The 12,392-nt window shown below is 40.4% G+C and overlaps 1 protein-coding gene across 1 annotated transcript; it reads left to right on the top strand.

The window, feature by feature from the left end:
- The first annotated feature begins 1,900 nt into the window (after positions 1-1,900).
- On the top strand, positions 1,901-11,357 carry LOC307020171 (DNA excision repair protein ERCC-6-like). Its single transcript, XM_079651361.1, has 2 exons — positions 1,901-2,386; positions 7,582-11,357. The coding sequence occupies exons 1-2, from the start codon at positions 2,352-2,354 to the stop codon at positions 10,826-10,828; spliced, it is 3,282 nt and encodes a 1,093-aa protein (XP_079507487.1). The 5' UTR covers positions 1,901-2,351; the 3' UTR covers positions 10,829-11,357.
- Positions 11,358-12,392: the final 1,035 nt, after the last annotated feature.

The following is a 12,392-nucleotide window of genomic DNA, read 5'->3' as shown; positions in this document are numbered from 1 at the left end:
AAAGGAAGACATCTATACCAGATACAAAGGGAAGTAGGAATGGAAAGCACTTGGGGGAGTAATAGAAGAGAACAGAACATAATCAGAAGGATACATTGGGTCACTCCGGATTAAACTCATTACTGCATCTGATTGGAAAACATCCAACTGGCAATTGTGATGGTTGCCAACAATCAGAGACAATAATTCATGTATTTTTTAGCTGCCCTGAATATACAAGGCAAAGACTCATCCTGAAAACTGCAATGGAACAACATAACATTAAGGACATGAATTTCAAGTCAATATTTGCAAGTAACTCAAGAAATGAAATTCACAACTGATCTTCAAGTTTCTCAAAAACACTGGTCTGAGGAAGAATTTAACTTTAAGATTCAATAAATCATCAGTAGGTGGCGATATCTCCTCACAGGCGTTTAAAATCCCACCACTGCCACCAATTGTTACAAAGTGAGGCACAGGTGAAAGAACGATACGCGGAGAGAGGGTTTTCTTGCAAAAATAAACAGGCGTTTTATTCTTAGCCTTCCACATTATTCCACAGAAACAAAATCTGCATGCCTGATGCTGCATTCACCAGCAAGGAACAAACACCAAATGCCCTTTCCCCTCTCTTCCCAACCACATTTATAGGAGACTGCCCGCCTTCCCAATCCAACCTGGCCAATCAGGTCATGGTTCTGAAAGCGGAGTGAAGGGTTTAAGTGGACCTATCATGCTATATTTGAATAATATAGTGTAGAACCATACCTATATAAGGCATATTTATACTTTTCATTTTTAAAATACCAAACATCATGCATTTTAGCCATTCCTCATTTCGCTCAATTTAACACTGCCTTTCATGCTCGGACTCAGTGAGAACACCATCTGGTGGCCTGAAATATGTACTACAGCGTCTCCAGCGCTTTGGAACGGCAATGTCCGTGGCTGTCTCCTCCTGATTGGTGGAGTTGGCCCAATAGCCGTAGCGCAACTTCTGTGATGTCACAGAAGTGTTCAAATCTGGATCAGTCTGTATCAGATCCGTTGCAGTCCCTTTTTAAGAGATTTGGGTATGGAGGAAAATAGAGAGGGTTGTGTTCCCTGAAGTTAGCTCGCTAAGCGAAAATCCCGCTTCGTAGTACAGGCCTCTGAGCTGTAGTTATCCCGAGCTTGAATGACACACAGAGAGCAATCAAGAGCCGCTTTCACACCAAGTACTTTGCCGTACTTAGTTCCCAGCACTTAGTACTCCCATGGAACTAAGAGCAGATCGCATTCACACCGGAATAAGTTCCTGAGGAAAGATTACGCAAATGAAGCCGCTGACGCCACTTCTTCTTCTTCTGCTTTGGGTTTACTGGCAGGCCGCAAACCACTTCACGGTGTATACTGCCACCCGAAGTCCCCGGCCGGAAGTCCCTGAGTTGAGGACTGGCTTCCGAGTAAATCGCCAGAACGCCGACACCTCCTCATCACTCCACCGCTCCCATGTTTTTTTTGTGTTGCCATAAGTTATTCTCTCTCCGTTGGTGCGCGGGGCTAATGCTAATAATGCTAATGCCAGCAAATACAATGGCGGCTTCACAAAACGTTTTCGGGTTTTACGGGGTACCGAGTACCACCTCTCTAGCAGGCACTAAAATGGGGTAAAAGTTCTCATGAACCAAGTTCTCTTTTTGGTGTGAACGCAAAATCCCAGGAACTAAACTGGAAAAGTACGTTGGCATATACTCCGGTGTGAAAGGGCCTAAGGGCTTTGATTTATGTTGACAGTGGCCATGTCGACAGGCCACATCATGTTGACAGCCTGTCACCCTGTGTGAGGCAGACCCACATTTGCGCAGCGTTGCGTTCACAATACATAAAAAAAATAATAATAATAAACTAAACGGGTCGCGAAATATACTTTGGCGGCCTTTAATATACCTGGGCCCAAGTAAAGTCTGTGTGGGAAACCCTGTATATACATATGATAATTATATATAAAATGCAGGTGTGTCTACAGTATTCTTTAAAATATAATACACTGTAGTTTGCCATATATACCCATTTTCCTAAGTGTTTTTGTTTTTTAGCTTTAAGGTTATTTGTACTGTTAAATTTACATTTGGTGTAAATACTTGTCTTTAGCATCCCTTTTTAATGCTAAATTGTTTCTTTAAAATACTTATTTTTTATTATCCTTATATATATATTTTTTTCCACCTACTTTGCAGCTTATTTTTTAGAGTGTTTTTGTTCGCACCACCACCAGATACCAAAGCAAATTCCTAGTATGTGAAAACGTACCTGGCAATAAACTTGATTCTGATTCTGATATGTGACGGTGTTTCTAACTTTGTTCTTGTCTCAAAAGGTCATTGTCCATGGATACAGAAGACAAGATGGAAACCTACCAAAGGTAACACTAAGTAAAAAAATTATGCAGATCTTTATACATGCCACATTGTTAAAATATTTACCGTCCTAAGTTTATTTAAATTGTACATTTAATAGTTGCTCTAAAAGTTATTATAAATACAGTGGTTCAAAAGGAAATTGAATAGTGGAGGTGTTCCGTAAAACTCCTTTAGTCTCTGATATCATGTTACTTAAAAAAATGACATAAGCAGAACCGCTCTTTATTTCAGTCAAGGTGGGACACATAGGCTAAGGCTACACTTTTATGATAATAATAATTGTATTTTCTATATAGACTTACGGCCCATCTACACTACAGGCATGAAAAAATCTTGAAGCTGGGCGTGTCTGAAGCTTGGCGATTTTTTGCGAGCAACCAATCACATGAATCTCCCGCCCCCGACATACAAAGCAATAGCAATGTTAAAACGAAGTAAACTGGATATAAACTCTCCAAACAGGCGAAAAAACTATCAGTTTCACCCACTGTCTCTGCCACCTCCCTCCATGCCTGGTTCCTCCGGTTTGTATCCCGGTAAATAGTTCCGGTCGTAAAGAACCGGCTGATTTGCTACCGTAATATCTCGTTTGGAATATGAGGAAATGAACTGCGGTCTGGCTCTCCCAGCTTGCACGCGGTTGGATTGGCTGAGCTTGCACTGGCGGGATTTGCATAAACGGAATTTGATTGGCTGATGCTAAGCATTGAGCCTCAAAAGTTGAACATTGTTCAACTTTTGATGCCGATAGATGCTCGTGATGCTTGCAAAGCCATGCCATGCTCCCCACAATGCAGTTCGGCGAAGATTAAAAATCTTCTACGTCACCCCATTGAAGTGAATGGGCGAAGCGTTGAAAGCATTTTTTGATGCCTGTAGTGTAGACGTACCGTTAGATTCCAGCAACTGCCAGAGCATGGTAATGTACAAAGAACATCAAAAAGTAGTCATTAACTACAATTCTGAGGGTTTTAATTAGGGGTGCACCGAATGGGAAATTCTTGGCCGAAACCGATACCGACAATTGGAAACAGTTGGCCGAAAACCGAATGCCGAAAGGCCGAAAATGATTAATAGAAATATATATATATAATGTATACATTTTTTACCATTATTAATTCCAACTCAAGTGCATTTTCTTTTCTCTGTTGGATAACTACAACAAAGTGCATTCAGAACAAAGCCAAGGTGCTTTAAAACTGCATAAACATCTAGGCCAGTAGGCCTACAACAAAATAGTGTAAATAAAGACTGTAACAGCCAGGCCTTCAACAACAACAAATGCACCTATAAGTGCATGCATACAAATGTGCAAACTGGATAAATCCACATGAATGTAACTATTTACAAATGAAATTACCATTCAATTTCATAAGCAAAGTAGTAAACATTGTATAAAGATACATAAAGTGAAAACAAAAATCCACAATCAATTACAAATTAAATTACAATTTCAAGAATCTGCAAATAAGGTGGTCTGTCCTCATGAGCAATGTAAACAACATTGTATCATTTAGATACCGAAAGTACAATATATTGAACATTGTGCTGCTGTCATTTCCCCCTAATGATAACCTGAGATGGTGAATTATAACTCACAATGAAAATTGTTCAGGAAAGTGGATATAGAGTAGACATGTAGAAATAGATAAGCTTATGATAAGCCAGCCTTGTCTACTTATGAAGGAAAAGTGGGAGGTTCTTTTTAATGAACAGTAGCTTCTCTGCTTTATCAGCCATAAGTCTGTTCCTCTTCTCATCAAGCACATGAGAGGCAGCGCTGAACAGTCTCTCGCTGTCAGTGCTTGTGATTTGATCTTACTCCGCATATTTGTCCGGGTGTTTTGATTTCAAGTGGTGGAGTAATCCCGAAGTGGTGAAAGTCTTTGCAGTTACACCCCCTCGAGAAATGTCAGCTGAACACGTTTTACAAATCGCAATCCGCGCCTCTTTCTCTGATATTTTTTAATATCTCCAAGCGGCAGACATGTTGGCTGTGAGCCAGCCGCGAGCATGGTCGCGCGCCGTGCATGTCGCCGCCTTTTGATTACGTCATCACAACAACACGTTAGCTTACCAACGTAACCCTGTTCCCTGACATTCGGTGATATTTTTTCGGTGCTAAAACGGCCGAAAGGGCCTTTTTAACCAATTTCGGCCGATAATTTTCGGCGGCCGAATATTCGGTGCATCCCTAGTTTTAATCAAACTTAATATTCTTCTTCAATACAAAATTATGTTGAGCCTTTCCAAAAATAATATTATTATTATATATGTTCTGTCTTGCAGTGATCTAACAGCATCATAAATTACAATGATATAACCACAATTACAAAAACTGTTTTTTGCCACAATTATTTACAAATATTTAACCCGAGCAGTAAGGCTCAAATGGAAATTATTATTTGATTAACCAATAAATGTACCTCCTCCTCATTTTTCTAGGATGATAAGTTTCATAGATTGTCAGTGCCGATTGGAAAGGTTGTCTAACAGCTTCCTTTTTATTTGACAAATCCTGTTTCATCTCAAAGGATAACTGGTTCTGCCTACATTTGAAGTGTCCTCTGACAGCTCACTTTGTGTGTAGTAAAATATATTGACCAGCAGTTATCACGGTACTTGTTGTGTGAAAATGTGGTAATGGCAAGTCCACCTAAACCTTATCATAAAGAATTGTGGTAATTACAAGAATTGACTAAGTTGTTCTTTTTAGAAAATGAATTAGTAAATACTAACCTAAACAGCTATTAGCAACATCAAAAATGATTAAAATGTGATCATGTTAAATGTGCTTTGGTTCACGGTGCTTTAGTTAGGGTTACTTTGGAATTGGAAGTTGACTGTCAAATAATTGTAATAGTGATATTACAATTATTTGATAGTCAACTTCAGCCATCAAGTGTCTGTACTTAAGCCTAACGCAAATAATTTAAATCAATACAAATAAAATAGACCTTTATTGATCCCCGTTGGGAAATTCAGGTATTATAGCAGCAACCGAGTAAGAGTGGAACACAGGGCAGTACAACATGTAAGTAAAAGTTTAAAGACAATAACAAGGTCAAACACTGATCAGTTGAATGTAATTGATCTAATTAGATTGTGAGTATGTTTAGGTGAACTTTTATTAAGCCTCAATTCCAAGCATTTGATGGTTCCAGCTTCTAATGTTTTATGAATTTGATGCTTTTCTTTTGTCATATGCGAGTAAATGGGAACCTAACTACCTTTTTGTTTTAAGCTGTTCATTTAAAAGTATCAAGAACGGGAATACATTACAATGGGCTGAGTGAAATCAGCATTTTGTTCAGTACTTTCTTACAGTAAATGTGTATATATACAGGTGCATCTCAACAGATCAGAATATCGTGGAAAAGTTAATTTATTTCATTAATTTAATTCAAAAAGTGAAACTCATGTATTATATGGATTCATTACACACAAAGTGAAATATTTCAAGCTTTTATTTGTTTTAATCTTGATGATTACGGCTTACAGCTAATGAAAACCCAAAAATCAGTATCTCAGAAAATTAGAATATTAAATTAGAACAAAAAAAAAAAAGGATTTTTAATACAGAAATGTCGGCCTTCTGAAAAGTATGTTCATGTGTATGCACTCAGTACTTGGTTGGGCCTCCTTTTGCATTAATGACTGCATCAATGCGTCGTGGCATGGAGGCGATCAGCCTGTGGCGCTGATGAGGTGTTATGGAAGCCCAGGTTGCTTTGATAGCAGCCTTCAGCTCGTCTGCATTGTTGGCTCTCGTGTCTCTCATCTTCCTCTTCACAATGTCCCATAGATTCTCTATAGGGTTCAGGTCAGGCCAGTTTGCTGGCCAATCAAGCACAGTAATTCCATGGTCACTGAACCAGGTCTTAGTACTTTTGGCAGTGTGGGCAGGTGCCAAGTCCTGCTGGAAAATGAAATCAGTATCTCTATAAAGCGTGTCAGAAGAAGGAAGCATGGAGTGCTCTAAAATGTCTTGGTAGACGGCTGCGTTGACTTTGGACTTGAGAAAACACAGTGGACCAACACCAGCAGATGACATGGCTCCCCAAATCCTCACTGACTGTGGAAACTTCACACTGGACTTCAAGCAACTTGGATTGTGTGCCTCTCCACTCTTCCTCCAGACTCTGGGACCTTGATTTCCAAATGAAATGCAAAATGTACTTTCATCTGAAAAGAGGCCTTGGACCACTGAGCAATCAACCATTTATTTTTCTCCTTAGCCCAGGTAAGACGCTTCTGATATTGCCTCTGGTTCAGGAGTGGCTTGACACGAGGAATGTGACAGTTTTAGCCCATGTCCTGGATACGTCTGTGCGTGGTGGCTCTTGATGCACTGACTCAAACCTCAGGCCACTCCTTGTGAAGCTCCCCCACATTTTTGAATGGCCTTTGCTTGACAATCCTCTCAGGTCTGCGGTTATCCCTGTTGCTTGTGCACCTTTTCCGACCACACTTTTTCCTTCCACTCAACTTTCTATGAATATGCTTGGATACAATACTGCACGCTGTGAACAGCCAGCTTCTTTAGCAATGACCTTATGAGGCTTACCCGCCGTGGAGGGTGTCAATGACTCTTCTGGACAACTGTCAAGTCAGCAGTCTCCCCCATGATAGTGAAGCCTACTGAACCAGATTGAGAGACCATTTAAAGGCTCAGGAAACCTTCGCAGGTGTTTTTAGTTCATTGGCTGACTAGAATGTGACACTGTGAGTCTACAATATTGAACTTTTTCACAATATTTAAATTTTCTGAGATACTGATTTTTGGGTTTGCATTAGCTGTAAGCCATAATCATCAAGATTAAAATAAATAAAGCCTTGAAATATTTCACTTTGTGTGTAATGAATCCATATAATATATGAGTTTCAATTTTTGAATTGAATTAATGAAATAAATTAACTTTTCCACGATACTCTAATTTATTGAGATGCACCTGTATATATAAATAATCAATTTATGTTAAATAATGTTTTGATCTGTTCTATGGTTATGTAAATGTGTTTTTATGGTTATATAAATCTTGTAGCCATTGATTGATTGATTGAAGTTGAATGCATACATTTTATGAATTGTCAAATTACTATGTATTGAAATGAACAGTTATCTCTCTTCTTCAGACTACATTTATTTCTTAATTAAATATTCTCTGATGTTCTTGTCTTTTTTTTGTTCTTCCAGATTAATTCAAGAGGGAAAAAATGTTGCCAGACAAGGCGACATGAACCAAGCGCTGAAGTGTTTCAAACTAGCGTACAAAATTCACCAGTGTCAACAACTTGAAAGCCAGATAAAGACAATCGAAGAACTTCCTGCTCAGAATGACTCGGAGGAAGAAGATGATGAGTTTGTGAATGTTAATGGCAGCGGCTTAATGCTTCTCAAAGAGTTGTATGACAAGCTTTATGACTACCAAAGAAATGGAGTCGCCTTCTTGTACAGTCTCTGCAAAGATGGACGTAAAGGTGGAATCTTGGCAGATGACATGGGCCTTGGTAAAACCATCCAGGTGATATCATTCCTCTCAGGCATGTATGACAACGAGCTGGCTAAGCACACACTGCTGGTCATGCCAACTTCTCTCATCACAAACTGGACCAAGGAGTTGGCCAAATGGACTCCTGGCATGAGGGTGAAGGAGTTTCACGGATCGAGCAAGGAGAGGACCATGAATTTGGAGAAAATTCAAAGGAAAAGTGGTGTTATCATCACCACGTACTCTATGCTTATAAATAACTGGCAGCAATTGTCATCTTACAATGGCAAAGAGTTCACATGGGACTACATGATCCTAGATGAGGCACACAAGATAAAATCCTCAACTACCAAAACAGCCAAAAGTGCCTACGCCATTCCTTCCAAAAACAGAGTTCTCCTAACCGGCACTCCAGTCCAAAACAACCTGAAGGAATTGTGGGCTCTCTTTAACTTTGCTTGCCAAGGGACTCTCTTAGGCACAGCTAAAACCTTCAAAACGGCGTATGAGCACCCAATCACCCGGGCCAGAGAGAAGGAAACCACTCCAGGGGAAAAGGCCCTCGGGTCTCGAATGTCTGAGAACCTCATGACCATAATCAAACCCTACTTCCTCCGGAGGACAAAAGCAGAAGTGCAGAAAAACAATAAGAAAGGCCAACTTCCTTGTAAAGAGGAATATTCAGAGACCAAGGACGGCAAAGTCCAAAATATTCCAAAAGACTCTGGCGCAGTCATGCCAACACTGACTAGAAAGAACGACTTCATTGTCTGGACTTACCTTAGTCCTTTTCAGGTAGATATTTACAGGCAGTTCCTTTCACTTGACCACATCAAGGAGCTGCTCATGACAACCGGATCACCTCTAGCTGAACTGAACATAATAAAAAAGTTGTGCGACCATCCAAGACTGCTCTCTGCTGCAGCCATAGCCATGTTAGGCTTAGAAGAAAGTACAGCTCAAGGTCAGCAGAACGATAACATGGAGACATGCACCATCGCCAACATTCCAGACGAGACCTTAATATCTGAGTCAGGGAAGCTCGTCTTTCTGTTTGCACTTCTCCAAAGGCTCAGAGAAGAAGGTCACCGCACGCTTGTCTTTGCTCATTACAGGAAAGTGCTCGACATCATCGAGCGCATCCTGGGCAACAGAGGCTTCAAAGTTTTGCGATTGGATGGCGCAATAATTCAGCTTGCAGAGAGAGAGAGGCTAATCACTAAGTTCCAGACAGACAAAAGCTACTCTGTCTTCCTCCTGACCACCCAGATTGGAGGGGTTGGTATCAATTTGACGGCAGCAAACCGAGTCGTGATCTACGATCCTAGCTGGAACCCAGCAACAGACACCCAGGCTGTTGACAGGGCTTATCGCATTGGGCAGAGCGAAAATGTCGTCGTTTACAGACTGATCACCTGCGGCACAGTGGAGGAGAAGATCTACAGAAGGCAGGTCTTCAAAGACTCTCTCATTAGACAAAATACCGGGGACAAGAAAAACCCTTTTAGGTACTTCAGCAAGCAGGAGTTGAAAGAGCTCTTCCTCCTCGAGAACACGAGGTCCTCATCCACTCAGCTGCAACTTCAATCCCTGCACTCCAGACACCGAAGGACGGACGCTGAACTGGACGAACACATTGCCAAACTCCACACCATGGAGATTTTTGGGATCTCTGACCATGACCTCATGTTTTCCCTCGATGTCAACCACGATGATGATCCTGAAGACCAAGAGGCCCATCTCTACATTGAAGGGAGAGTGCAGAAGGCCCAGGAGCTGATGAAGGCTGAGTCAGAGTTACAGATGAAGATGGCAGAAAGTTTGACATCAAACACAGAACCAGCCTGGCTCAGACAACCAGCGGACAACCACATCAGAGAGCGGACTCAGAAAAAAACAAGAAATCCAAAACCAAGTCCTTCCCATCCACAACATGATAGTAACTCTAACGGGTCACCAGTCATGATGGAGTTGGACCAGTCTGGTTCTGATGAGCAGGAAGGCCAACAGAATCTGAGAGGCCATGTTATTGATCTTACTGCAGATGAGGGTATGTCAGAAAAACATCCTGTCGTAGAAGTAAGCCAGGACAAGCTTGTTGAGCAGAACCTTTATTCTCCAAAACACGTGTCTGTTAATCAGGAGAGGAGTTACTCGGTAGCCGATGAATCCCCCTCTCCGGAGGTGATTGAAGAGTCTCTGGTGGTCTCGGATACCAGTTATGCTGAATTAGGTGAAATGGCAGATGCCTCCAATCAAAAACTAAGAGACGAGGTTTCTCTGTGTGGAGCTGCTAATGATTCGGCAAGTGACGACAGCATGGCCTACGTTACAGCAGCTGATGAAGACAAACAACTTTCAAACGAAACTTCACACTCAAGAAACGTTTCCGAGACGGACTTGGGCCTCTCACATTTAACAGCCCTGCAGAATAAGAGACTTTCTGTCTTGCAAGCTTCCACTTCAAGCTTCAAAGCAGACACATCATCCAACGTCAGCACAGGGCTTGATTCCACTGGAGAAAACTTCAATTTACAGCTTGAAGATAGTGACATGCTCTCAGACCACGATCAACTGGATAATCTGGAAACTGAAGAAGAGGAGAGGGAGCTGCTGTCACAGCTGCAGATGGAGGGGAGTTTTAACATAAATAAATCTCTTCCTGAGAAACAACATAAGGAAGCAGTCAGCCAAAGCTTCAACGGCAACAGCTCTGTAATGGACCATTCAATGGATAATTCCATTGTGGCTGAGAAGAAAAAAAGAGCAGCAGTAATTGAGTCCAAACAGGAAATGACCAGCAACATGGAGGAGTCGACCAGCGAGCCCGAGCTAGCCTCCGACGAACAAATGGATCAGTGCATGGCTGATGGAGTCAAATTGAGCAGTAACGGCATCCTGTCCGAGGAGGAGAGCTTCGGAGCCCTGGTCAGGAGAGGGAAGGAGGACTAGAACAAAGGCAAGCCTAACGACGCATTGAGCTGCTTCCTCAGAGCTATCGACATCCAACCTGGAGATTCTGAAGTTCAGCTCATGACCATCCAACTGTACCGGCAGCTGAGCCAGAGAAGTTAACAAAACAATCCTGATATGTAAAAAATAAACCTGAACCTTATGTTAGAATAGACAGTTGGGACAATTTGGACAACAAAACCAAAAGTGTGTCTGTTTTTAAAGACTTCACACAAGGCAACTACAAAAAGAAATTCAAGTACAAATATTTTAAGTTTGAGTTATTGATTTTTTTTGCTAGCTGGGTTCAGGATAGCATTTATTGAAAAGCACCTGGTTACATTTGTGAAAGAAACAATTAAGTATATGTTATTCCGAGTTTAGGGTTAACTGTTGATTCATATAATATTTAGTGTCCTGCAATTGTTTCTTCCTAAAAGGGTTAAAGTAAAAATGTTGCTAGTAAAGTTGTTTATATTTACTATCTCGAAGAAAAATACAGAATAAACTGATTCTTTAACAGACTGTATATCCATCGATTTAATATAACCGTTGATTTACAAAAAACTATTTTGTAACCTTATATAAAGTGTCTCTTCCTGAAAGAGCTGAAACGAATATTTCCTAGTAAAGTTGTTTCTAACGGCATGTTCTTTTCTTTGGGTTGGGACTCTGTTGCGGTCCTTATTTCATTGGTTCAAATTCAGTTATTTATCAAACAACTCGATCTTAAAGGATTTTCTGGTTGCAGTAAACCAAAGCAAAATTGGGCATTTGGATAATACAACACATTTAAATATTTACCTTATTCTATGGCTTGCTGTCTAGTGTTTATAAAGCATTTATGATAAAACACCACCCAATTCTTTGTCACGGCTTTTTAAGGCAAATTCATTCTAACTCAATATTTCAAGTTACAATTCCTTTACTGGTCAATAGACCTAATTTACAAAAAATGTATCGTATTTTCTTTTCGTTTAAAAAAAGGCAAACATTTTGAATATTTCATTCTGACCAAAAGGAAAAAAGGGAAAATATGATGCTTCATCTTCATAAGTACAAAATAGCAGGAGCAAATGTCAACATTATTTGTTTGTAATCTGAATGAATAATAGAATATTTAAAGGATTCAATTATATTTGTTATCTTGTTGAAAGTACCACTAAATTCTACAATGAAGCAGAGTTAACACCAGGGTATTTGCTTTTATGTCTCACAGAACAAGTAAAGAATAAATAATAGAGGCTAATAAAAAGACATACCTTTTGTGGAAGATTACCGTTGTTTTTGACACCACACCTTGCTGTGAGAGGAGCACATCCAAAAAGAAACATGTTGACTTGTGATCGCTTGGACTTGTTTTACCCAGCTGGGAGAGTTTCACTTCCTGACAGCGGGAAGTGAAGATAAAATAAAGAACTCCCGTCTGTGACGAAATAGAGAACTCCCCCTTTGCTTCACTTTTGGCACGAGGTCGTCAATAGTGGGACTTCCAGGACACAGCTCAGCAAAATATCAAAGATGAGAGAATTTAGGACATATCGCTATCAAATTTGGGAATATT

Source organism: Notothenia rossii (genome assembly GCF_949606895.1).
Source record: "Notothenia rossii genome assembly, chromosome: 9".
NCBI classification, from domain to species: domain Eukaryota; kingdom Metazoa; phylum Chordata; class Actinopteri; order Perciformes; family Nototheniidae; genus Notothenia; species Notothenia rossii.
Note: the sequence above shows the minus strand (reverse complement) of the source record. Positions and strands in the feature narration are given on the sequence as shown.